The sequence below is a fragment of the Jaculus jaculus genome, chromosome 4 (genome assembly GCF_020740685.1).
Source record: "Jaculus jaculus isolate mJacJac1 chromosome 4, mJacJac1.mat.Y.cur, whole genome shotgun sequence".
Lineage (NCBI taxonomy): Eukaryota > Metazoa > Chordata > Mammalia > Rodentia > Dipodidae > Jaculus > Jaculus jaculus.
Window position 1 is genome coordinate 118,571,856 of NC_059105.1, and position 25,839 is coordinate 118,597,694.

Consider the following 25,839-nt stretch of genomic DNA (forward strand, 5'->3'; position numbering starts at 1 on the left):
TGGTGTTGTTGGGAAATTTGTGGGGCCTGTAGGAGGTGGTAGAGCCTTGCTGTAGGAGGTGTGTCTCAGCAGTGGGGCCTTGGGGTGTTATAGTCCAGCTCCTCTTAGTGCTTTTGTGCTTTCTGCTTCCTCCATGCTGATGTGAAGATGTGACATTTACTGTCTGCTCCTGCCTTGCTCCCCTCTGCCATGATAGATACTCCCTGGAAACTATATGCTGAAATAGACCTTTTCTTTCCATAAGCTGCTTCTGGTTGGATGTTCAATCCCAGCCACGAGAAAGTAACTGATACAGGTTATTATAGATGTTTTCATTCCTTGGAGGAATATTTCTCCAAATTTAATTTGTTTTGCTTGTTTTACTAGGGCTGTGCCTTGCAGTTGATGGAAACTTTTATATTTTGATATAGGCAGTATTTACTGCTTAGGGTGGTTCATTGTTATGGCTTAGATACAAAGGGTCCTCTTAAAAGGCTCATGTTTTGAAATCTTGGTCCTCAGAGGTGGGACTTTGGGAAAGTAATTGAATCACAAGGGCTCTAACTTCAGGAATGGATTATTCTCTTGATGAAGTCCTAAATTGATATTATTCTGAAAGCATGGAAACATTAGGAGGCAGGGCCTGGCTGGAGAAAGTAGGCCACTGACGACCTTCGAATACTGTATTTTGTCCCTGCGCCTTTCTCTTAACTGCTTTTCTACTTCCTGTTTGCCCTGAGGTGAGAAGCTTTGTTCCTCCACTTGTTCTTATCATGATGTTTGGCTTCTCCCCAGGCCCACAGCAATGGAATCAGCTGATCTAGGACTGAAACCTCTGAAGCCAAGAGGCAAAATCAATCACTCCTTCCTTACATGGTTTATGTTAGGTACTTTGTCACCAAGATGAGAGAAAATCTGATCACCATTTATTTAGTGGTACACTGCATTTTAAGTTTTTCTTACATTATCTCATACAAGTTCATAGTTAATGTTCTTTGGATGCCAAGATATGTAGATAGAGGACAAGAAGAGGATTAAGTTTAGAATACCTACTGAATCAGGAGCTCTTCTGAGCAATGGTGCAAATGTAACTCCGATGTGATGTTGGTACTCAGCAGAACTTAAGGGAAATTACCTCTTACTCCAGTTTCTGTGGTTCAGTGCTTTCAAATACCCTTTCTCCTGAAATTCCATGAACCAAGGGGGAGGTATACTTATCTATTCCATTATCTTCTGAGATCCTCTGCCTGTCTGAACTTTGTCTGATTTACATGTTAAGCTGGATAAAAATTCAGCTCTTCCATTTCCCCACCACCTTCCTGTCCTCTCTTTCTCTTAATTACGTGTGACTTCAATAGTTGCCAATGACTGGTAATGGAGGAAATCCTCCTTGATTTCTCCTTTCTGAAGCCTTTCACCATCAAGAGTGAGAGCAGCTTCATGCTTTGGGAAAAGGGATTATTGTGTGGAATCTTGTCTCTATTTTTACCTGTTGTTTTTGGCATGGCTCCTATTCTGCTATCTTGACCAGACGCTCCCAAGGTATATATTTATTGTGGTGAATAGCACATGCTCAAGAACCACGGGCAACTGATTTAAGGCTCATGTTACATCTGCTGATATTCCATTGGCCAGAACAAATAACACAACAAAGCCCAGCATCAATGGGATGGGGAGAACTGTTCTGCTTACAGAGGGATGGTGGAGAAAGTGAATATTGGATAAACAATAATCCAAACTATCACAATCTTTTTTTTGTTGTATAATTCTGGTTTTAGTCTTGCTGTTGGAAATAAATTAACTTTGGTATCAGACCTGTATTCAAATCTTGGTAAAGTTAGTAGGTTACCAAAATATTTTGAGCTGTATTTCCTATTTATAAAATGGAAATAATGACATCTCTGATATGGTTGTTGGAAATTTTAAAGCATATGACATACACAGAAATGTTCAGCATGAAATTGACATGCAGTTAATAGCACTTCCTTTTTCCTTTCTTGAAATTCCAAATATACATTGATTATAGACACTGGGTCTAGAAAGTGAAGTGACCCAAAAGAGTACTGCAGCCTCTATTATAAAGCATACTTATTTTGGTTTATTTATTTATTGAGATAGGGTCTCACTTTAGCCCAGGATGACCTAGAATTCACTATGGTATTTCAGGGTGGCCTCAAATTCACCATGATCCTCCTACCTCTGCCTCCTGAGTGCTGGGATTAAAGGCATGTGCCACCATGCCCACTTGTTTGTTTTTAAAATATTTGTATTTATTTTTTAAATATTCCTATTTATTTATTTGCAAGCAGAGAGAGAGAGAGAGAAAAAAAAAAGAGTAACAGAGAGAATAAGCATGACAGGGCCTCCAGCCACTGCATGCACCACCCTGTGCATCTAGCTTTACATGGTTACTGAGGAATCAAACTCAGGTTGTTAGGCTTTGCAGGCAAACACCTTAACCACTGAACCATTTCTCCAGCCCTACTTATTTATTTGAAAGAGAAAGAGAGAGAAGTGAGTACAGCACACTAGGGTCTCCTGCTGCTGCAAGATGAACTCCAAGTGCATGTACCACTTTGTGGGTCTGCCTTTACATGGGTCCTAAGGAATCAAAGCTTGGCTGTGAGACTTTATAAACAATCACCTTTAGCCACTGAGCCATATCTCTAGCCGTATGAAGAGCATTTTAACAACAGAGTTATATATTAATCAATTTATTTTCTGCATTATGAGAGATAGTAATTGGAATTAGGAACAGGGAAGTGAATGTGACAGTGGTAAACCATCCTGATGGGTCCATTTGTTGGGATGATTCTGAGGGCAGCAGCCATGGACAGTTGGGAAGCCCTGCATAGGAAACCAGGAGCCCCAGATCCTTTTACTAGATGTGGAATCCTCCTTAATCAAGCATGGTTATGTGGGTGGGCCTTTTCTGCACATGGTTTCCCCCACTTCTTTGTTGAAAGACTGAGCTCAGTGAGAGGCTAGAATGCTATAGGAATGTTTACAAATTGGACACGATAGTTTCCAATTCTCAGAAGCTTTCATGTAGAGGTAGATTTTTCTGGATATGGGCTGGGCCTATGGCTGTTTTGGAAGGAACTTTAACTGCTGGTATTTTAGGGGGCTGTGTCTAAGAGCTTCATTCCTAATCCTCTGGGCAGCTGCTCCCAAGGTTTCAAAAGTCCTGTGGGCCCAGAGTAGGGGTCTACTTAGTGGCCTGGAGACTTCTCAGGAAGGAAGAAGATTTTTGATCTCTTAGTTTTAGAGTAGGCATCATTTTTTAATTTTAGTTTTCTGCTCTTCTTTTATCCTAAAATAAAAGTAGTTAAACTTGGGCTGGAGTGATGGTTCAGTGGCTAAGTGAGCATCCTATGAAGCATGAGGACCTGAGGGGGGCCAAGACCACCCGAGTTGGAATTTTCCAAAGCCATGTAAATAGCTGTGTATGGGCATACATGTCTGTAACCCGAGCCTGTGGGGAGCAGAGATGGAAGAATCACTGGGGCTTGTGAACAGTAAGCTCTAGAAGCAGTAACCAATTCTGTGTAGCAAGGAAAAACAGGTGGATGAGTGATGTAAGGGGCCACCTGGCATTTTTCCCAGTTGCCACAGGTTAGCCCATGGGGTGCTGCATCAGCACATACATGTGCACACATCACACATACCACACCACATTTATTACACACACACATATGCACACACACACAAATTGGCTAAACTCAAATATAAATGTGGATTTATAAATTTATACCAGTGTTAAAGTTTTCAGTGGGTGACTTCTCAGATTTACTAAAAGTAAGTTCAGCACTGATGCAGCTCACTCAGGCAGAGGGCCTGATGGGGGACTTGCTGTTGACATTTGTAAACTCAAGAAGCCCTAGTGGTGGTGTGATCACCCGAGCTGAAAGCCACACACAGAGCTGTGTGCTCTCGCTTGAAGCCATAATGCTGCCCCCTGTGCTTGCATGGAAGAGGAGGCAAATTGCAAACAGGCGGGGGAAGGTTCTAATTTTAATGTGATACCATATGTACCACTCAAAGTCCCAACAGTTCAGAACCCTCTTGGTTCCAGGAGACTAAGATGGGCATTCCTTTCCCTTCTAGGCTCACCCCCACCTTGTATTGGGGATTCCTTGGACCAGTTGGCAGCCATCAGTGATCAGCCCACCAAGGCTGAGAGATCATAATTCCCAGCCCTGCTCACTGATCAGAACCAAAGCAACAACTAGACTTCACTGTGCTAACCACCAGGCTTTGTTTACCAGACAAGGGAAGAAGACTTGGCAATGAATAAATTAGAAGAAATGAGTCTTAGTAGCAAAGGGTAACAATGCTTTTCGGGTGTGCCATTTGTGTCCAGTACTCTTGGCAAGACGGGACTCGAAGAGCTTTTCTGTGTATTATTCTGAAGTTCAAAAATATGCCTGTAAAAAGTTGGTCAGCTTTATTTTTGGAAACTACACTTTTTTGGGATTGGTGGAGAAAATAATACACGAGTTTAAGGCTAAATATTTGAGTCAAACTTTTATTTACTTGAGCATACATTGGGTTGCTATGGTTAAAGAGAAAAATTAACCAAGTCCTGCTCTTGGCAGATACTTGTGATCTTTAATTAGGTTCTGAGTTTACTGGCCCATCACTCAGGCCTGGCGTTGTGTCTAATCTCCAATTTAATTTAGAGCACTGGTTGGTGCCTGTTTATAGCTGTTTATAGTGGCAGCAGGAGGTTCTCTCAGACGACTCCTTCCTTCTGCCTAGAATTCAGTGTAATTCAATGGATGGAGCTTCAGCAGTTGCACTTCCAAAATTGTTGCCATATTCTGGTTTACCAGGATGCAGATTTAATTACCTCAAAAGTCTTCTTCCTTCTGACAATGGGAGCCTTGAATTTCTTATTATTGTGTAAGACAGGCTTAGTGAGCAAGTGTTTATTAAGCATCTTCTGTGTGCTTTCACCTCACTTGGGGTGAGGAAGAAGAGATTCAAAAGGGATGAAAGACAAGGTTCCTAATCAAGGGATCCCAGATCCTGAACTCCTTCCCCCGTGGCTGCAAGAGCTCAGCTAACATAAGAACCACCCATCGTACCTCCTTGCTCTTCTGTCTTTATTTCAAACCTTCAAAAGAGCTGGTGTGAACCTGGCTTCCTAGCTAGAGCATTGGCCTCTATAGTCAGGTATTCCTTCATCCTGAGCTCATGTCCTGGGCTCCTTGTTTAGCTCTAGGCTCCTAGCTGCAGCATGGCCTGGTCACTGTTGTCCTTTCTTGACTCTGGACAGTTGTGGGCAGATCTTGGCTCAACCAGTTTAATCAAACCCTGAAATAATCAAGTGGGTTCCAGTAATCTGTGTCACATAGGAGACATAGAGAAGCTCATCAAAACATCCTTTAAAAACTAAACTGAAGCCCGGTGTGGTGGTGCACGCCTTTAATCCCAGCACTTGAGATGCAAAGGCAGGAGGATTACCATGTGTTCGAGGCCACCTTGAGATTACATAGTGAATTCCAGGTTAGCCTCAGCTAGAGTGAGACCCTATCTTGAAAAACAAACAAATAAATAAATAAAAAGTAAAAATAAAAAAACTAAACTGAGTTGCTACGGGGAATAAAGAGCAAATATAAACCCTCATTGCACTTGAATAAGCTTGACTGGTTTCACTGTGAGAGTTCCTTATAGTTTTCTTATTTAAAAGTCAAGAGTGGGCTAGAGAGAAGGCTTAGCAGTTAAGATACTTGCCTGCAAATCCTAAGGACGTAGGTTTGATTTCCCAGAACCCGTTGTAAGCCAGATGCACATGGTGGCACATGCATCTGGAGTTCATTTGCAGTGGCTAGAGGCTCTGGCACACCTATTCTCTTTCTTGCTAGTAAATAAATAAATAAAAGTATTTTTTAAAAAATCAAGGCTAAGATAGGCATAGTGACACATGCCTTTAATCTGAGCACGTGGAAGGCAGAGGTAGGAGTATTGCCATGAGTTTAAGGCTACCCTGAGACTACAGAGTGAATCCCAGGTCAGCCTGGGCTAGAGTGAGACCCTACCTCAAAGGAAAATAAATATAAAAAACACTCACAAGTTAAGGCTGGGCTATAGAGATGGCTCAGCTGTTAAAGTGCTTGCCTAATTACCTAGCTTCAGTTTCCTAGTACCCATGTAAAGCCAGATGCACAAAGTGACACGTGCTTGCAAATAACTTTAAAATAATTTTTAAAAATTTGAGGGTTTAAGCTGGGCGTGGTGGCGCATGCCTTTAATCCCAGCACTTGGGAGGCAGAGGTAGGAGAATCGCAATGAGTTCGAGGCCACCCTGAGACTACAGAGTTAATTCCAGGTCAGCCTGGACCAGACTGAGACCCTACCTCGAAAAAACAAAAAAACAAACAAACAACAAAAAAAATTGAGGGCTTTGCTGGGCTCTGGGAGGGCAATGGTGAAAGAAAGGTCCCTTAAGAAGCCTGCTTTCTAGAACAGTTTGTTTGGAGGTATTGACCGGGTATCAAGGATATATCAAGGAGAGCAGTTACAAATAACAGATGAACCCAGTTTTGTTGATAAGGCGGTCACATTTTGATCTCCTAGGCAGTTTGCTATTGCTGTCATGAAATACCTGAGGTTGGGAACTTCCAGGAAAAAAAAAAAAAAGGTTTGCCAAGGGCCTCTTAACTGCATCACATCATGGCGGGAATACACTTGTTCTTTATGGATTATCTCCCCCTGCCCAGGTCTCTGTCATCTGCTTACTGGTAGCATCTTAGAGCCTGGATGTGTACTTCTTATTGACAATAGGAATGGTTATTTTCAGGCTTACTAAAGGAATATTGCTAATTACACCACATTGCCTCTGTATTGTATAGTGTTCTGCCCAGAAGAGGAAGAGAGGACCTAGCAGACAGTTACGTTTTCATACACTAGATTCTAGCTCAAATTGTCCATATTCTATATTGAAAATTGCTTCTCAGATAACATAATGGCCCTTGTAAAATATGCATATTCAGTGGCCCAAGAAAATGTAGATGCTGGGCTGAAGAGATGATTCAGCAGTTTAGGTACATACCTATGAAGCCTAGTGACCTGGTTCAATTCCCCAAGACCCATGTAAGCCAGATGCACAAGGTGGCACATGCATCTGGAGTTCGTTTGCAGTGGCAAGAGGCCTTGGCATGCCCATTCTTTCTCTCTCTCTCTTTCTGCTTGCAAATCAATCAATCAATCAATCAATAACTAAAAATTCTTTTAAAATGTAGATGCTTATCCAAATTATGTAATGATTCAATATTTCTTTTAAATTAATTAATGGTTAATTTCCATAGGGTGGACTGGAGTATAGACCCAGACTGTGCCTCAGTAGTTAGGGTTATGAGGCCAGATCAAGCCAGCAGGTATCTAATTACCTCTCAACAGCAAAAGATATAATATGTGATCTGTCACAAGTAACTGGGTATAACATGTCACTGTTTAGCAGATCCACACAATAATTTTAGGTCTCTGGAAAAGTTTAACATCTCACAGTTTATGTCTTTAATGTTATATTATTTCCCTGAAAATAGAGGTATGTTCTCCTTTTATCCTGAAAGTATTGCATTTTCATGGTTATATTGAAGTCTTTTTAGATCTGCATGGCTGAGTAAGAGCTTAGGGCTCAGGTGACAGCAAGTGTGCCACCCAGTTGGGCCAGTCCTTCACTAAGGAATCCTGGAGAGGCCACAGGCAAATGATCTGTAATGGCATCTAAGGGTCTGGCATTTAAAACTTACCATGGTAGCTTTGTTTCTGGATTGCTGTTTCCCCAAACTAAATTGTTCCTCAGATAGTGCCATACTTACCTTTCTCTCTATTCATTCTTCCCCTCCTGAATTAAATGTTTCAGGTACTTGGGGGCATCAGGATGTAGCTGGCTGTAGCTTGAGGCCTAGAATAAGGCATGAAATGACCTGTTGTTTTAGGGAACTCCATATGCTCAAATAATCTGTTACATCCCACTCCAAAGAGTTTCTTGTAGTGCTGGGAGCTGCAAATTCTGAGGCAGGGCAAGTCCATGAGAAAAGAAAATAGGAGATGGTGAATAACTGTGCCCTTGTCATGAGGAAAAATAAAAGTAAGGAAGGGCAGAACTTCTTCCCCAAGTCCCCGGATCCTGTACTGAGTGCTATGGAGGACACACAGAGGCAAAGACATCATTCCCGCACTGCAGACATTCCCAATCCAGCAGGCAGAGTCAGCCGTGCAAACATCGAGGCAGCCTGAGGCTGCATGCTAAGTACAGGAGCGGAGCTGGGGACTGCAGTGGAGTGACCTTTGCTGTGAGGACCACAGTGGAATGATAAGCTGTGTGTAAGCAGCTGTCTCTTAAATAAAAGTATCATGTTTGTGACGGATTGCCTTAAATTAGACTGGATTCAGGATTATGTGTCTAATCATGTCACCATCACTGGCTCCTGCTTCTTTGTGATCTTTGAAATTGAGGCTGAAATGACAGCTGGGCATATCATACTCTGACAGCCTAACTAATGGTGTGGCCTCAGAGTGTGTCCTGGCAGCAGCAGGGGGTGGGAGGGTGGAGCAATGGCTGTGTCTAGTACATTTCATGGCATGAAGATGAGGAAGCTGTGAGCAGATCAGTTTCCCAGGTGGCTGAGCTAAAGGTTGATGGTTAGCGGGATCAGGAAGAAGTAAGCTCAGGAAGGAGAGGCCTGAGGGCCTAGATAGAGAGCTCCAGACCCCAGAGGGCTGTCCAGACAGTACTGTGAGCAGTATCACAAAGAAGAGTACTGGGGGAGGGGAAGGTAATAGGAGACTTTGGACCCTGGGCTGTTCATGCACCACGCTGTTCACCCAACATGTACTTGGTGCTCATGACATCTTTTCTAAAGGAGTATATCAATCAACTGAGCTGTGACAACAGGGCCTCACCCTGCAGGTAAGAGGCAGAAGATCTGACAGAGAGGTGGTGTTTGACAGTGGGTTCTTACTGTTGCCACTTAGGAACTTAACTGTCCTGGGTCTCATTTCACTTGTCAAACTGGCTGGTTGGAGAAGTCAATACCAAGTGCTCATGAAAACCAGTGGATTCATGTGGCATTGTTCTCAGGTGGTGTTGGCTACCCAGAGGTCAAAAGTCAGTGGTAGGGGCTCTTCATGCAAGATGTTCCTTGAGGTATCTTGAATGTCACATCCTGCTTCTGTGTAAGGCAGGCCTTGGCAGTTAGGGCACACAAGACTTCCTGATCTCCCCTAGTTTAGTGTGGAGAATTTGAAACTCACAGAGGTGTCCCATGCCTCATCCTCTATCCTCTTGCATTTCTAATGGGGCTGGTTTTTCTCCCCCAGTGGCAGCTCTTGGATATCCAGCTAAGTCCCTTGAAAAAACAGGGCTTGAGAGATGATTTAGTGGTTAAGGTGCTTGCCTATGAAGCCTAAGGACTTAGGTTTGATTCCCCAGTGCCCACATAAGCTATATGCACAAGGTGGTGCATGTGTCTGGAGTTTGCTTGTAGTGGCTCGAGGCCTTGGTGCATCCATTCTCTCTATATATATATCTGCATCTTTCCCTTTCTCAAATAAATAAAATATTTTTTTAAAAAGCCCTGATAGGGGCTGGAGAGATGGCCTAGCAGTTAAGCGCTTGCCTGTGAAGCCTAAGGACCCCGGTTCAAGGCTCGATTCCCCAGGACCCACGTTAGCCAGTTGCATAAGGGGGCACATGCATCTGGAATTCGTCTGCAGTGGCTGGAAGCCCTGGCACGCCCATTTTGTCTCTCTCTCTCTGCCTCGTTCTCTGTCTGTCGCTCTCAAATAAATAAATAAAAATAAACCAAAAAAAATTTCTTAAAAAGCCCTGATAGAATAGCAGCACCTCCTCATTACTTATGGAGGAACTTGAAATCTGCTGATATGGAGATTTGGGGTATCTTTGAGACTGAAGGAGCCTGTCTTGGCTCTTGATTGGGCATTTAACTCAGGAGTTAGGATGGCACATGTTCATAGTCAAACAAAAATTACTGAGTCTGTGGCTTCTAGGTTCTCTTGAATTTTGTGAATGAAATCCATGGGCCATAGAGGGTGAGGTTAAAAAGATTTTATTATAGAGCTTAAGAGAAGGCAGAGCTCCTGTGTAGCAGGAGGGTTCCCCAGAAATAGGTACCGTTAAAGGAAGTAAATGAGAAAGCTTCCAGGTTGTGAGGGGTCATGAGCAGGTAATCAGTATGATGACTCTGATTGGGATTTCTTTTTTTTTTTTTGTTTGTTTATTTTTATTTATTTATTTGAGAGTGATGGAGAGGCAGAGAGAGAATGGGTGCATCAGGGCCTCCAGCCACTGCAAACAAGCTCCAAACTCATGTGCCCCCTTGTGCATCTGGCTAATGTAGGTCCTGGGGAATCGAGCCTTGAACCGGGGTCCTTAGGCTTCACAGGCAAGCATTTAACTGCTAAGCCATCTCTCCAGCCCTGGGATTTCTTATAGGGTAAGGCTTTACTGGTATCTTGCAGTCTTGATTATATCCTTTCACTTGGTTTCTAGGGAAGGGGAACTCCTTTAAGGAAAAACATGACAAGGAAAAACCCAGATCCTCCCCGCTTTTTTTTTTTTTTTCATTTCTGGCCTCCAGCAAAGTGGAGGTGGCTGGGACACCTTTAGGGAAAAAGAGATAAGGAAAAACCGGACTCCCTTCATACAGGTTCAAGGACATTTCCCACTTTTAGCCAAGTGAAAAAACAAAAACCTGTTCACTTTTAGGGCCCTGTTACCTTCAATTTCCTGGCTAATTTACCTTTCTTGTGGATCAATGCTTGTATGATCCTTTGGTTTTTCTATTGCACTAACTGGTTTTCTGTTCCCTTCCCCTCACTGCAGTGCTAATTTAACAGCTAGTTTTGTGTTGTTTTGCTGCCTGATCACAAGTGGTGAAGAAGTCCATAGCATCCTGGGTACAGTCACTGGCCAGTGTGCCGACCGTTCCTGTGGGAGCATGTGCTGGTCACTGCTGTCCCTCCGACCCTTCTTGCCCCTGGACTACCAGGACCCAGTTACATTTCCCTGGAGATACTACTTCCGATGCCGACTTATAGCATGCACACTCTGAAGACGTTCTGGATGAGTCTCATTTGGAACTTTTAAAGAGAGAATCCTGCTACTTAACACCTCACTGCTGAGGCAGGCAGCTGGCCCTCAGTCCTGGTTTCCCAGCTGTTGGGAGTTCTGTGGACTTAAGGTTTGCATTTGGCAGCAGCGTGAGGTATTTTTGGAGCTTTAGCTTGGAGCTCAGGACACCTCACATTTCACTGCTGGGGCTACGGATGGCTGCAAAGCTGCGTGCACATCCATCTCTGTCAGGGCTTGTCACTGGCTTCTCCAGGAACAGAGCTATTAATACCTTCTCACTTGATCTCAGCCACCTTTGTAAAGGCCAGGGCCCCAGTGTCCCTTTGCTTGCGTTCTGTCCTTGACTGCGTTGCATTTAGGGCAGAGCACCAGCCTCTCTCAGGGCTGCAGGGCTCCCAGGAGAGGAGGTCCACTGGGGCCTGTGATGAGGCTCTGGCCACAGGTACATGATGAAACTGTTGTGTTCTGGGAAGGCGCCTGAGAGCCACAGACTCTACGAGAGGTCTGCATATTTGTCCTTTCAGTGATCCTCCTGCCTCTGGACCCTAACCAGGATGTGCTGTGTTGGTGTTCTAGAAGCCATCTTGAACCCCAGCGTGACTTTCAGTACAGAAGGATATGCTGGAATGTTGGAACAGCAAGATAAAGCATGGAGTATTATTTTTTTAATTAAAATGTTGAGATAGTTATAGATTTATATAGTAATATAAATAATACAGATATGTTCAAAACCCTTTATCCAGTTTCCTCCTTAGTAACATTTTACAATATTACAGTACATCGCCACACCCAGGATCTTGACTTCGATTCACTTAAGATTCCTTATGCTGTACTTACACTGCCACCCCCATTCCCCTGCCCCACCCAGCATCCTCCCTGACCACTGGAAACCACCACTGAGGCCTGACCGCTCACCATGCAGACATAAACACCAGTATTATTGAAGCCATATCACTACAAAATCTGTCAGGGGTCAGTGTTTAAAGGCACTTGTTTGCAAAGCCTAGGTTCTATTCCCCAGTACCCACATAAAGCCAGATGCGCAAAGAGGTGCATGCACCTAGAGTTTATGAGCAGCAGCAAGAGACCCTGGTGTGTCTATTCTCTCTCTCTCTCCCTCTCTTTCTCTGCATATATATAATTTAACAAAAACCTTACCTTTCCCAAGACAGAAATGTGCAGTAGAAGGTCAAAGAAACACTTCTCCATGAGATTCAAATAAGGATTTGAGAAGGTGGTTTCAAAGGGGCAGGGACTCTCAGCTACATTGAGAAAGGATCTCCACGTACAATTAAATGCCTCTCACTCATAGCAGTGATCCTGGCTTGCATGGGGTGCTTTTCACTATGTTTATTTCTTCTATTATTTAAGTATTATATACAATTTATCTTAAACTATCCTGGCTGCTACACATATTTTTTACAAGAATTTACTGGCTTGATATGGTGGTTCACGCCTATAATCCCAGCATTTGGAAGGCTGATGTAGGAGGATCACCATGAATTTAAAGCCAGCCTGGGACTAAGGGTGAGTTCCAGGTTAGCTTGGGCTAGAGTGAGACCCTGCCTCAAAATAAAATGAAATATAATACAAAAATAAGACAGAATAAAAAATAAAACAGAACAAGAATTTACTCCCTCCTAAAACATGCATTTGTGGTTTCTGGAGGCAACAACATTTCCTTGGAGATTTGTTTTGGGGACTGGCTCTCACTTTGTAGTCCAGGATAACCTTAAATTTACAGCAATCCGCTTCTACCAACCTCCTGGGTACTGAGATGATAGGTATGTGCCGCCATGCCTGGGCCACTTGAGGATTTTGGTTCTGGTTGTTCATGAAAAGATTTATAAGGAAAGTAGAACTGGATGTTCTGAATCTTTGGGTGAGCTGGATTGCGCCGGCCGGCTGGGAGAGCTCTGGGGCCTGCCTCAGCTGCCTGCCCGCTCACACTGTGCTTCCTTCCCAGGGGCTGGCGTCCGAGAGGATGTGTTTCTCATTTGGAGAGAAATGGAGGAAGCCAGTAGCACACTGGCTCAGGTCCAGAAGCTGGCGGCCACATGTACCCAGTCCAGTACGTCCCCAACAGACTGTGGTGGGTGCTGTTTACACCTAAGTTCATATTGTAAGAGTCATGGATGTTAGTAGTTGGGCACGGGGTGGGGGGTCAGGGGATTCCATGTTTCTAGGGAGAATCTGTAGCTCAGTTCTGAAGAGTTGGTGCTATAGTGTACGTGTGTCTGCTTGTGCAAATGTGTACATTCACATATGCTAGAGAGATAGTTCAGTTTGTAAGGTGCTTGTATCACAGGCATAAGGACATAAGTTTAATTCCCAATTCCCATGTCAACGCTGGGTGTGGGGGCACATACCTGCAGTCCCACCACGGAGGAGGCAGAGACTGGTGGATCACTGTGCCTAACGGACCTGCCAGTCCAGCCCAGCTGGGGAGCTCCAGGCCATTGAGAGGCCCTGTCTCAAAAAAAGGTCATTCCTAAGGAACGACACCAGAGGTTGTGTACACACACACACACACACACACACACACACACACACACACTGCTGTGGGCATCTGAAATTGAACATTTATAACTGATCTACAACTGTCCCTTAATTTCAGTCTAGCATATGCATGTCCCTCAAACTAAAATTGACAAAACTCCAAGAAGAAGTTTTCAAAGAAATACTTGGAATGCACCAAAATGGGGGAAGAGAATGGGCATGCCAGGGCCTCTGGCAAATGAACTCTGTACCTCCTTGTATACTGGCTTTATTTGGGTCCTTACACTTTGCAGGCAAGTGTCTTAATGGCTGAGCCATCTCTCCAGCCCCCCACCTTTGATATTTTAAAAAGAAAATTTAATCAGGACCATTCCTCTGTTGGGTAGTCATTTAATTTGGCCTCAGCATTGGCATGGAGAGTAGCTGCCTGGTTCCCACCCACAGCCCAGCATTAGTGAGGTGAAGACTGTGTGTCTGCTCTGTGGAAAGACAGTGGCCATTTCCCCCTTGCTGACTGCTGAAGGCCAACAGGCCAGAAGAAAGAAGTGGGCCGATTGGCAGCAGATGGCCGCCCCATCATGGGGCACTTCAGGTAAGTTGGTTAAAGGGTCTCTGGGGCTAGTGGTCCCCATGTCCCTGAACGCTCCCCACCCTCAGGCTGGTTACAGTGGCTCATGGGCCATAGGCTGCTGGCTCATGAGCTCACAGGGTCAGGAGGACAGTTTCTACCTGGTGTGACTCATTAGCCTGGTGCCTGGGAGAAAAAGGTGGCAAAGCCCAGTGTAATAATTTTGACTGGTTTTAATTCCTAAGAGCAATACATGAAAATTCCTTGAGAGAAAAAGAACTGATAACATATATATATATATATGACAATGTTTGTAAAGACATTGAACACCCAGCAGCGAGGAGCAGTGAGCCACAAGGCACAGGGACAAAAGGGGTGAGCTGCAGGTTTTCCAGGTGACTGCAGGGACCCTCGAGGAAGAAGCCAGGTGAAGCTTGGCAAGCTTCCTGAGGTTGGGAGACAGAGCTGAGAGTCTGGACCAAGGCAGCTACAGTTCACAGGATAGAGGTGTCAGAGACGAAGAAAGTACACACTGAGAGAGATGTGCAGAGACATCTTGTAAGGTCATTTCAGCTGATCAGCTTGTGCAGGGAAGAATGTTACCTGTGGGAAAGAGCTACAGGAGGGAATTAGAACAAGAGACCTGGAGCGGTGTGTGTGACACAGGTACACTGCTTACCCTACAAGTGCAAAGCCACTGTGATTTATGGGGTGTGGGTAGACTATTTGGAGAGGTCGTCCCTCAATAGTGGGGAGTGATTAGCCTTCACCTCTGGACAACTCCTGAGAAATTATCAAAATAAGACATGTAAAGAACAAATTGTTTCTAGGTAACATGACTACATCTTAGAACACAGTGCAAGAAGACTTATAGGAATACTAAACCACCCAGTACCCAACAAAGTAAAATTTCATGGTGATTGGCATTCAATTAAAGACTACTAGGCATGAAAAGAATCAGGAAAGGGTGACCCTTAGTTAGGAGAAAAATCAATCAAAACAGGCAGAGAGGCAGGGCAGTATGGCGGCTGAGCAAGATCATCTAGTAATTGTCTCCCCACGGGCACACCAAGAGAACAGCTGTTAGTCACCAAACCACCTGCACAAGAGCTAAGGGAGCCAGGTATGAAGCTATGATGTCTGCTTTCAGTACAACAAAGCAAGCAGATGTGTCAGAGAAGTCAGGAAGGAAAGAGTTATCGGCATCACCTTCTCTCAATTCAGGCAGCCCAGTGTGAGATGCCACCCTATTTGGCAGAGGGAAAGAGATGTAAGTCCAGATCTTAGACTTGAAATCCAGTATCACACCTGCTGTGTTAAAGCAAAGCCTCTGCTAGGCCAGGTGGCTGACACCTTCACCACTGACTCCAACTTCAGCAGCGGACTTCACTCACCAGAGAGCAGAGTGTGATAGCCTTGCCTTGGAACGTGATGCCAGGCCTGCCACAGTGAGACCCAGCACCTGGCAAAAACTGAAGGTGCCATGTGCAGGCCAGAGCCTACAGAGCCTCTAAACCAGCTTTAGCATCAGGAGTCCTGTGTGCTGGTGTCTGCGCCCCACCATCTGCAGGCTTGGAGTGGGCCTGGGGCACACCCACCCTTCTCCCAAGACTGTGTAGGCTTCTGTCTCTGAAATTCAACTGCAACCAATCCTAGCATCAGCATCGGAGCCAAGGGACTGTCTCCACTACACATTCCCCCAGATGTGGGCAGCACAGCCATTTCCAGGCCAGTGCTTACAGATGGGGCTCTAAAACTGCTCTGCCACCTGGCAGAGACTGTGCCCCAAGGGAACAGACTTGAGTTCTAGGCTATATCAGTGCCAGCTCTGGCATGGGCCTCAGATATCCAACACCTTGCAGGTACTTGCAGCTGAGGCTCAGGTGTGACCCAGCTTAGCATCAGGCTAGACAGACAAAGGGCTGCCTTCATCTGCACCTCCCCAACCTTAGGCAGCATACCATAATACGAGCCCTGTTTGATGGAGTAGGTCAAGATAGTAATCATGAGATGTTGTTTTGGAACTTAGTGCTAGACTGGTGAAACCCAGTATTAGGCATACCTTAATGGCCCCTATCCTAGGCCTGACTGTGGATGGAACCCCTGGAACAGCTGAGTGTCAGGAGCAGACACATTACCACAGGATATTGAACTCCTCTCTCAGCTAGCAAACATGGCTGGTTGCAGTGGTCTTGGGCCAGGAGCCCATCTTAGAAACAACACATAGCAGTACTTTATCTTTGTTTTTAGACTGGTCTTAGTGGGCTTTGGCACAGGCCATGACAGTGTAGTAGCATTTGTGGCCTTAGGTGATATAGAAGTCACCATTTATGGTGACTGCTTGGAACTAGGTAGAATACTTCCATGCCTGACCATAGGTAGGTCACCATTGACAAGATATGCACATTCATTCTCTCGATGTCATTTGTTTCATTTATTGATTTGCATATATTGAATTATGTTTGTGTCCCTGTGATGAACTCCATTTGATCATAATGAATAATGGGAACATATCTCAGAGGTAGAGGGTTCAATACCCAGCAAAACACACACACACACACACACACACAGTAGCTTTGATCTGCTGTTAGATTCAGTTTGCCAATATTTTGTTGATAATTTTTGCATCTAGGGTTACCAACTTCTGGCTTTTTTAAAAAAATTCTTTTTTTTTTTGTTTGTTTGTTTGTTTTAAGGTAGGGACTTGTTCTAGCCCAGGCTGACCTGGAGTTCACTATGTAGTCTCAGGGTGGCCTCTAACAATTTGGGATTGGTTAGTTCTTACATTTCTAGTTCCTCGAGATGTCATGTGTTTGAGATATCCTTAAAAAAGTCTTTTTTAATTTATTTGCAAGCAGAGACAGGGAGGGAGAGAAAATGAAAATGGGTGTCCCAGGGCCTCTAGTCCTTGTAAATGAACACGAAATGCATGTACCACTTTGTGCATCTGGCTTTACATGGGTACTGGAGAATCAAACCCGGGTCATTAGGCTTTGCAGGCAAGAGTGTTAACCACTGGGCCATCTCTCCAGCCCTGGAGATCTCCTTTTTGATTGATACAAACTTCCCTCTTGTACTGTTTTCCTGCATATGTAAGTTTGGGTAGATTTTGTCTCCATTTCCATTTGTTTCATTTCCTTTTTGATTTCTTCCCTGACACACTGGTTTTCTAAGGTAAATTGTTTCATTTTCATGTATTAGGCCATGCTTTCCTGAAAACTCTAGCTTCTTGCTGACCTGTAAGGCCACTTGGGGATTAAAAGATTAAGAATTCATCCCAGACTTCCTAATCTTTTGTTCTAGGAATTCTGAGCAGGATGCTTATTTTCTCTCCACTGTAGTAAGAGAAAGCCTCCATTCACTCACGACTGCAGCAGGGATGTACCTGGATGCAGAGTAATTTAGATAAAATGGCCAGTACTAAAGGCTGGGGAAGGCGGACCCGAGAAGGAGGAAAAGTTGTTTGATTGATGGAGATTAAGTTACTGTTGGGTGAAGGTGGAGGTTCCTGTGTGCTACTGCACAAGAAGTGACTGTAGATAACAAAGATGTTCCAGAGAAGAGATCTTGAGGCTTTTCCACAGGGTGCCAGTTTGACTTGACTACCATTGCATGCATATATATGGCACATTAGTATACACATTTTTTTAAATTTATTTTATTTATTAGAGAGAGAATGGGTGCTCCAGGGCCTTCAACTGTTGCAAACAAACTCTAGATGTATATACCACTTTGTGCATATGACTTTCTTGGGTTCTGGGGATCCAAACCTGGTCCTTTGCAAAGGCAGGCAAGCACCTTTACTGCTAAGCCATCTCTCCAGCCCTTGTTTTGTTTTATTTAATGAATAAAAGTTCTGTGTGTGTGTGTGTGTGTGTGCGCGTGCGCGCGCGCGCACGTATTTGTATGTGCGTGGGCTTCTGTGCACATTTGGGAGCAAGCATGGGCCTGGCAGAGTTGATGCCAGTGTCTTACTAGAGCATGCTCTACTTTGTTCTTTGAGACAAGGTCTTTCATTGAATTTAGGGTCCAGAGTTGGGGGAGATGTCTCAGTAGATAAAGGCACCTGCTTGAATCTCGGGCTCACTGTCCTAGCTAGACTAGCTAGCCAGTGGAGTCCCAGGGATTCTGTGTCTGCCTCCCCAGGGGTGAGACTACAGGTACATACCACCACGTACGGCATTGTTATGGGTGTTTAGAATCTGAATTCAGTCCTCCCCCTTGCTTGACAAGTGCTTTCCCCACCGAGCCATCTCCCCAGCCCATGAGTAAATTTTAAAAATTACTTTAAAAATCTGAGAACTGACAAAGACATTCAAATTTGCAGAAAAAGCACTTGAGCTTTTATAACTCTATCCTATGTATTCAAAAGTTCACTAGAGCTAAAGAAGATATTAAAAAGAGATATATATTAAAGTCTTAGAGAAGAAAATATCTTAAATGAAAAACTAATGAAGGGGAAAATAGCAGCTGAGATGTTATTGGACAAAAGATCAGTGACCTTGAAGATGCAATTAAAAACTATCCAATAACACCCTCAAAAGAACCCAAGAATAAAGAAAAAAAAGAATGCCAGTGAGCTTTGGGACAATGCAAATAGACAAATGTGCATAATAATGGAACTCCTGGAGAGAGGAGAGATAGGAGCAGGCAGTCAAAAATACCTAAAGAAAATTTTGAACATCTCCAGATTTGATGGAAATTTTAAACCCAAGGATCCAAGAATTCATGAATGCAAAGTAAAAGAAAATGAGAAACTACATTAAGGGACATCTTAATAAATTAATTAGCTTTATTATTGTAAAAGCAATGAGAGAGGAAAAGACTTACATACCAAAGAATAATGGAAGGGTAATTGTAGACTGCTCACGCAAGTGAAAGGACAGTAGAATAGTAACCATTTCTTTCTCTCAGTACCTAAACATTTTTTTGTTTTTTGTTTTTGTTTTTCAAGGTAGGGTCTCACTCTAGCCCAGACTGACTTGGAATTCACTATGTAGTCTCAGGGTGGCCTCGAACTCATGGTGATCCTCTTACCTCTGCCTCCCTCCTGTGTGCTAGGAATAAAGGCATGAGCCACCACATCTGACTTCAGTCCCTAAATTTTTAACTTACAATTCTATGTTAGTTGGAAATATGTTTTCTTTTCAAATTTGAGATAAAGCCTCTCTATGTAGCCAAAGCTGGCTCAAATTTTTGGTTCTGTTATCTTAGCCTCCTGAGTGGTGAAGTTGCCACCACACCTATCATGCGAATATCTTCTTTGAAAAAGGCAAAATATATTTTTTTGGCACACAAAATCTGAGAGGATTTTTCATGAGTACATAGTATACATGAAGTGAGACCATGGTGAGTGGAAGATAGATACTGTTAGCCAAACACAGTCACTAAAATTATGAAGTGATCTAAGAAAGGGGATAAAATAGCAAAATGTTCAATCCAAAACTCTTAGAAAAGAAAGATAACAATGAACACATAGGGCCAATGAAAAACAAATAGCAGAAAGATGAACATAAAACCTAACCATGTATGTGCTGAAACTCACCAGATCACACACTTACACACTTATAGTCTGGCCTTGATCTCCAACCTCTCCTCCCTCAACCTCAACGGTGCTAAACTAAAGGCATGCAGGACCACGCCTGGCTGACACATCTGCTGTGAGAATGTGTTTATTGAACAAATAGAGAGACGATGTTCATTTGTTGGTATTATATTTTTTAAAATATTTTAATTTTATTTATTTATTTGACAGAGAAAGAGGGAGAGAAAGTGAGAGAATGGGCAGGCCAGGGCCTCCAGCCACTTGCTAACAAACTCCAGATGTGTGCGCCCCCTTATGCATCTGGCTAACATGGGTCCTGGGGAATTGAACCTGGGTCCTTTGGTTTTGCAGGCAAATGCCTTAACCACTAAGCCATCCCTCCAGCCCTGTTGGTATTGTATTAAATACTCAGCAAGATGTCTTTCAAGTCCTGAGTGGTGTGGCAAAATCCACACATTTGGAGTTAGGAGTTAGAAATATGTTAAATCTGGCTTTGCTCATTTCTGCCATATGCCCCAGTTTCCAAATAAGCAAAATTAGATGATAATACCACAGGGTTTATATGAAAAACTTAAAAATACACATCAAACACTTAAAACTGTGCTGGAAAGTTTAATCCATTGAGTACATGAAATTTTTATTTGTGTGTGTGTGTGTGTGTGTGTGTGTGTGTGTGTACAGCACACATATGAAGGACAGAAGACCACCTTGAGGTATCTGTGTTCCACCTTCCCTGAGATGGGGTCTTTGGCCATGTAAATGAACAGCCAGCTACAGAAGCCAGAGGAACTGGCCTACAAGCTTCTTATTCTCCTGGCTCCACCTCCCATTGTCATGGTGCATTGGGATCACAGATGTAGGTGCCACTTTACATTCAGCTTTACGTGGGTGTTGGGGAATTGAACCTGGTGCAATGGCTCAGTGGATAAAGTGCTTGTGGCATAAGTGTGAGGGGCACTTGTCAGATGGGCGTGGTGCCTACCTGGGATCAAAGTGTGTGGGAGTTAGAAACAAGACCCCTGGGCAAGCTGTCTGGCTAGAGTAGCTGAGTTGGTGAACTCTGGGCTCAAGTGTGGGACTCTACTTCAGGTGGTAGTTAAGACACCCAACGTCAACCTCTGGATCTCTACGTGCCTGCACACACACATGAGCCTGCACACACACACATGTGCACACAAAAGCAGTGAGGTAGTTACCTTTGATAACAGAGTAAGCAAGCAAGCAAAGAAATATAACAGGAATAGCTGAAGACAGAAGTGTTTACTGGTATTTGTAAAGAAATATAACAGGGCTGGAGAGATGGCTTAGCAATTAAGGTACTTACCAGCAAAGCCAAAGGACCCAGGTTCAATTCCCCAGGACCCATGTAAGCCATGTGCACAAGGTGGTGCATGGGTCTGGAGTTCATTTGCAGTGGCTAAAGGCCCTGCACATACATGTTCTCACTTTCTCCATCTGCCTCTCTCCCTGTCAAATAAATAGTAAAAGAAAAAAAAATATAAAAAAGGAAATATAACAGGAACAGCTGAAGACTGAGGTGTTTAATGGTATTTGTAAAGCTCTGGCATATTCCTGAGAACCTCGAAGACTATGCACATAGGGTTATGTTTTTACCTGTGTTGTGCCTGTGCCCTGAGAGGGACTCCAGAGGGATGAGATGACCTTAAGGCTCCGAATCGTAAGCTGCTGCAGAAGTGCGAGCATCGTTCATTATTCATCGGAGCCCTTGGCAAAGGGCAGTCTAAAGCAGTTAGTGAAGTCTCTGCTTAATTATTAGCTGACAGCTGAGCTAAGTGAGCAGACTGCAGTGGTCATCCGCCCCAAGGATCACAGATGCTACAGACACAGAAGTCACCACATGAAACAAACCTCAACAAACCCTGTGGAGATAGGAGGCTCTGATTTCTAGAATTGCCATTTTCCTATTTAAAATATTCAGTTGGCAACAGAAATCCTTAAGTCATACAAAGAAACTAAAAAGTAGCCCATACATAGGAAGAAACTGTTCCAGAAAAAGCCTGGGTATTATCCTTACTAGACAAAGGTGTTAAACGATTTTATGTATGTGAGAGGAGCTATGTGGAAAGAACAAAGGGAGAGCGTGGAGAGATGGCTAATTAGAGGCACCGGCATGCTCCTGCTCGTCTACAGAAAAGAGCCAAAGGAACTGGAATTTTACTGCATAAGTGAAGTATGTAGCCATGGGAAAACACCGGAATTCAATAGGAGAAAAGTGGAAACTGTAGCATCCAGAGATCCGGGACAGTAGCATAGCAAGAAACAAAATATCCTGGCATTTGCCACCCTGCTGGAACAAGGGAGGGGTCTCTCCTAAACAGGGCACGAGTGAGAGAGGGCCACCCAGAAAACTCCTGTGAGGGCATGTGTTAGCGATCAGATTTATTGGAAACCTTCATAACCCTAAAAGGTTTTTTGCACAGACAGATAAGAAAGCTGACGTGTGCCCAGTCGCCTGGTGTTGGGAAAGGAATTCACTTCATCTCACAGTGAACCCTCAGGGAGCTGGTGCCAGGACTTATCTTGAGAAGGGACCTACTGTCCAAATTTGGACTGTTCGAGGATCAGAAAGCCTGCGTACTTCCATGTATGGGACCGCAGAGTTATTCCACCTCCCTGGCAAGGCTGCCTCACAAAACCAACATGGTTCAGCAGAGTGACTCTGACACAAATCTACCAAGAGGGCTGCACTGTCGGGAGTGGGTGGTGTGGCATGGAGAGAAGTGAAACATCCTCAGGAACTGGGGATGGATGTGGCGAGGCTGCTCTTCATGACCAGGGATATGGCTGATTCTATATGGGTTCGTGTGTGTGTGTGTGTGTGTGTGTGTGTGTGTGTGTGTGTGAGCACACATGTACTATGGCATGTGTGTCAAGGTTAGAGGACAACTTTCAGGTTGGTCCTCACCCATCCACTTCCTTTGAGGCAGCATCTCTCTCTCTGGATTGCACTTTGCTATTTTTCATTGCTGTCTGGCCACGATCTTCTGGGAAAATTCCCTGACTTCACGTCCCACCCCACCGTCAACATGCTGGGATTTCAGAAGCCCACCATAGCTTCCAGCTTTTCACGTGGGCCCTGGGGATCAACATGGGTGCTCAGGCTTGAGCAGTAAGGCTCTAACCACCGAGCCATCTCCGCAGCTCGTTGGCACAGGCCGGGACTGAAGGCCTCGCCCACCGACATGCCTCCCACCACCGCTTCCCCAGCGCCACGCACAGCCACCTGTCGCTGCCAAGAGAAAGAAAGCTCTCTATGGCTTCACTGCTTCCCCACCCACAGGAGTCTGCCAGGGCAGTCTTGAGCAGTGTGCGTCTTCAGCTATATCCTGGGCCTGGAGTGAACAGCTTTAAAAGGTCCAGAAAGCAGTGTTGTTTGTGCCGTTAGCTGTAGTTCACTCCTGCATGCTTCTGTGATCACCTCAGCAGATGGGAATTCTTCCTGCCTGAGCACGGGTGGACCCGAGGGGAAGAAAGGCCCTAAGCACTGGGGTCAGGCTTAGTCTGAGGTCTGCTCCTGGCTGGTATGCCCCTAGTGACAGTGCAGAGGAACAGCACGTTTGTTGCCACCTCCAGCTGCCAGACACCTTATGTGATCATGCATTTTTCCTGAAAAGACTGGGTGTGAGGCCATCGAGGGGTTCTGTGATTTCTGCTCTCTCCACTCCATGAGTGCCTGACCCCATGCCAGTGTCTAATTAGAGGACATATACTTTCACCTCTCACCACTTCTCCTGTAGCCAGTGCCAGAGACCCTTTCAAGTAACAGAGCCAATATTAATAGTGCCAAACTTTTGAAGGCCTACCACTAGTCAAACTGCTCCACAGGATTGAAGAAGAGGAAACCCTTTCAAACTCACTAGATGAGGTTAGCATTGCTCTGTTACCAAAACCTATTAGGACACAACAAGAAAGGAAACCCAGGGCTGGAGAGATGGCTCAGTGGTTAAGGCCCTTGCCTGCAATGCCCAACAACCCAGGTTTGATTCCCCAGTACCCATGTAAAGCCAGATGCACAAAGTGCTACACACGTGGAGTTTGTTTGCAGTGGTTAGAGGTCCTGGCGTACCCATTCTCTCTGTGCGTGCCCCTCCCTCACCTGCCTTCTCGCAAATAAATAAGACTAAAAAAGAAATGAAACTCTTGATGAATATACCATATGACCATGATGGTCATAGATGCAAAAATACTTAGCAAAACAGTAATAGAATTTAACAGCACATCAAAAGATCATATACTATGATAAAGTTGGTTTCATCCCAAAGATGCCAGGCTAGCTCAACATAGACAAATCAACACATGCAATATGACACACCAACAGAATGAAGGGTAAAAATTACACGTTCATCTCAGTAGATACAGGAAAAGCATTTGATAAACATACAGCATCTCTTTATAATAGAAGTATTGGGTAAGTTAGGTATCAAAGGAACATAAGTCCACCTAATAAAGGTTGAGTATAAAAAGCCCACAGCCAGCATCACGCAGAACGAGGGAGAGCTGCAAGCATGCTTCTAGGGGGTCCGCTCCCCTGCTGTTATGCAGACAGTACCACAGCAGTCAGGCAAGAGGTACCAATAAAAGGCACATACATAGGAAAGGAAGGACAGCATTAATCCTTGTTTATAGATTGTCAACAAAAATAGTATGCCCATCCAAACTTTCTCTCAAAGAAGCAGTCAATATAAGCCAAAGTGGAGAGAATTTACTCCCAGAAAACTGTGCCTTACAATACAAGAAATGTTAAAGATGGTCCTTCAAAGTGACATGAAAAGGGCTGGAAAGGTGTTTTAGTGGTTAAGATGCTTACCTGTCAAGCCTAAGGACCCTAGTTCAATTCCCCAGTATCCACATAAAACAGATGTTTAAGGTGGCACATGTGTCTGGAATTCATTTGTTGCAGTGGTTAGAGGCCCTGATATACACATTCCCTCTCTCTCTTAAATAATTTTTTCTTAAAGTTAAATGAAAGGATATTCAATAATAACTTGAATTCACATGAAGAAGTATAGAATGCCTATATATATATATGTATATAAGTAGGTATAAAAACAGTACAAATGGAAAATTTTATAACTTTTTCCTCCTGATTTAGAAGATAACTTTCAGAAATCAATAACTGAAGACTGGTGATGGGCACACACATATAAATTAAAGTTTATATGAGGCAACAGCAAGGTGGATGAGGGAGGGAATGGGGCTGTATATAGATATCAGACCTCTTTGTATATAAAATAACATTTTGGTCCATGATGGCCCACACAGACCATGGTTTATAATGGAGGTAAAAATTTCCTATTATCTAATGACATCATACTTACATTGTGTTACAAGTGCCTGGGGCATTCAATATGGGAACATGCTGTATAGGTTTCTAGTCTAGGAACAATTGGCCATATACAATATAACCTAGGTGTGTAGTAGACTATGTCACTTAGGTTTGTGTAAATATTGTTCACAAAGTGATGAGATTGCCTGACAAGTTTTAGAATATATCTCCCATCACTAAATGATGTGTGGCTGTACTACTGAAATTAATTTCATACTAATGTGAAAATTAAGTTCATACTAATGTGAAATTCAAAATAAATACCAAGAGAACAACATGATACATTGCAAATATCTATTTAACACAGAAAGGCCAAACAAACCAAAAGGATATGAAAGCACAAAACAAATGGCAGCAATAAACCCTACCATATCATTTATATTAATTGTAAATGGATTAAACATTAAAAAAAATTATACTATATGCTATCTATACTATAGCTGTCTATACTGTGGCTTAAAAGATAAGTAGGATGATGGGGCTGGGGAGCTTGCTCAGTAGTTAAGTAGTTAAGGTCTGCAAAGCCTAAGGACCTGGTTTGTTTCTCCAGTACCTACGGAAAGCCAGATGTACAAAGTGACATATACATCTAGAGTTCATTTATTGCAGTGACTAGAGACCCTGGTGTACCTATTCTCTGTCTATCTCTCTCTCTCTCAAGTAAATAATTTATTTTTATTTTTTAATTTATTTGTTAGAGAGAGAGAATGAGAGAGAGAGAGAGAGAAACAGAGAGAATGGACATACCAGGGCCTTTAACCTCTAGCCACTACAAACAAACTCCAGATGCATGCACC

At 43.8% G+C, this 25,839-nt stretch overlaps 1 protein-coding gene across 1 annotated transcript in view; it reads left to right on the forward strand.

Moving 5' to 3' along the window:
* The window catches only part of Vwa3b (von Willebrand factor A domain containing 3B), a 202,780-nt gene that overhangs the window by 34,822 nt on the left and 142,119 nt on the right, over positions 1-25,839 (forward strand). Inside the window, exon 8 of the mRNA XM_004669758.2 lies at positions 13,050-13,175. Within this exon, the coding sequence (XP_004669815.2) occupies positions 13,050-13,175 (126 nt within the window). The remainder of the gene's footprint in view (positions 1-13,049; positions 13,176-25,839) is intronic.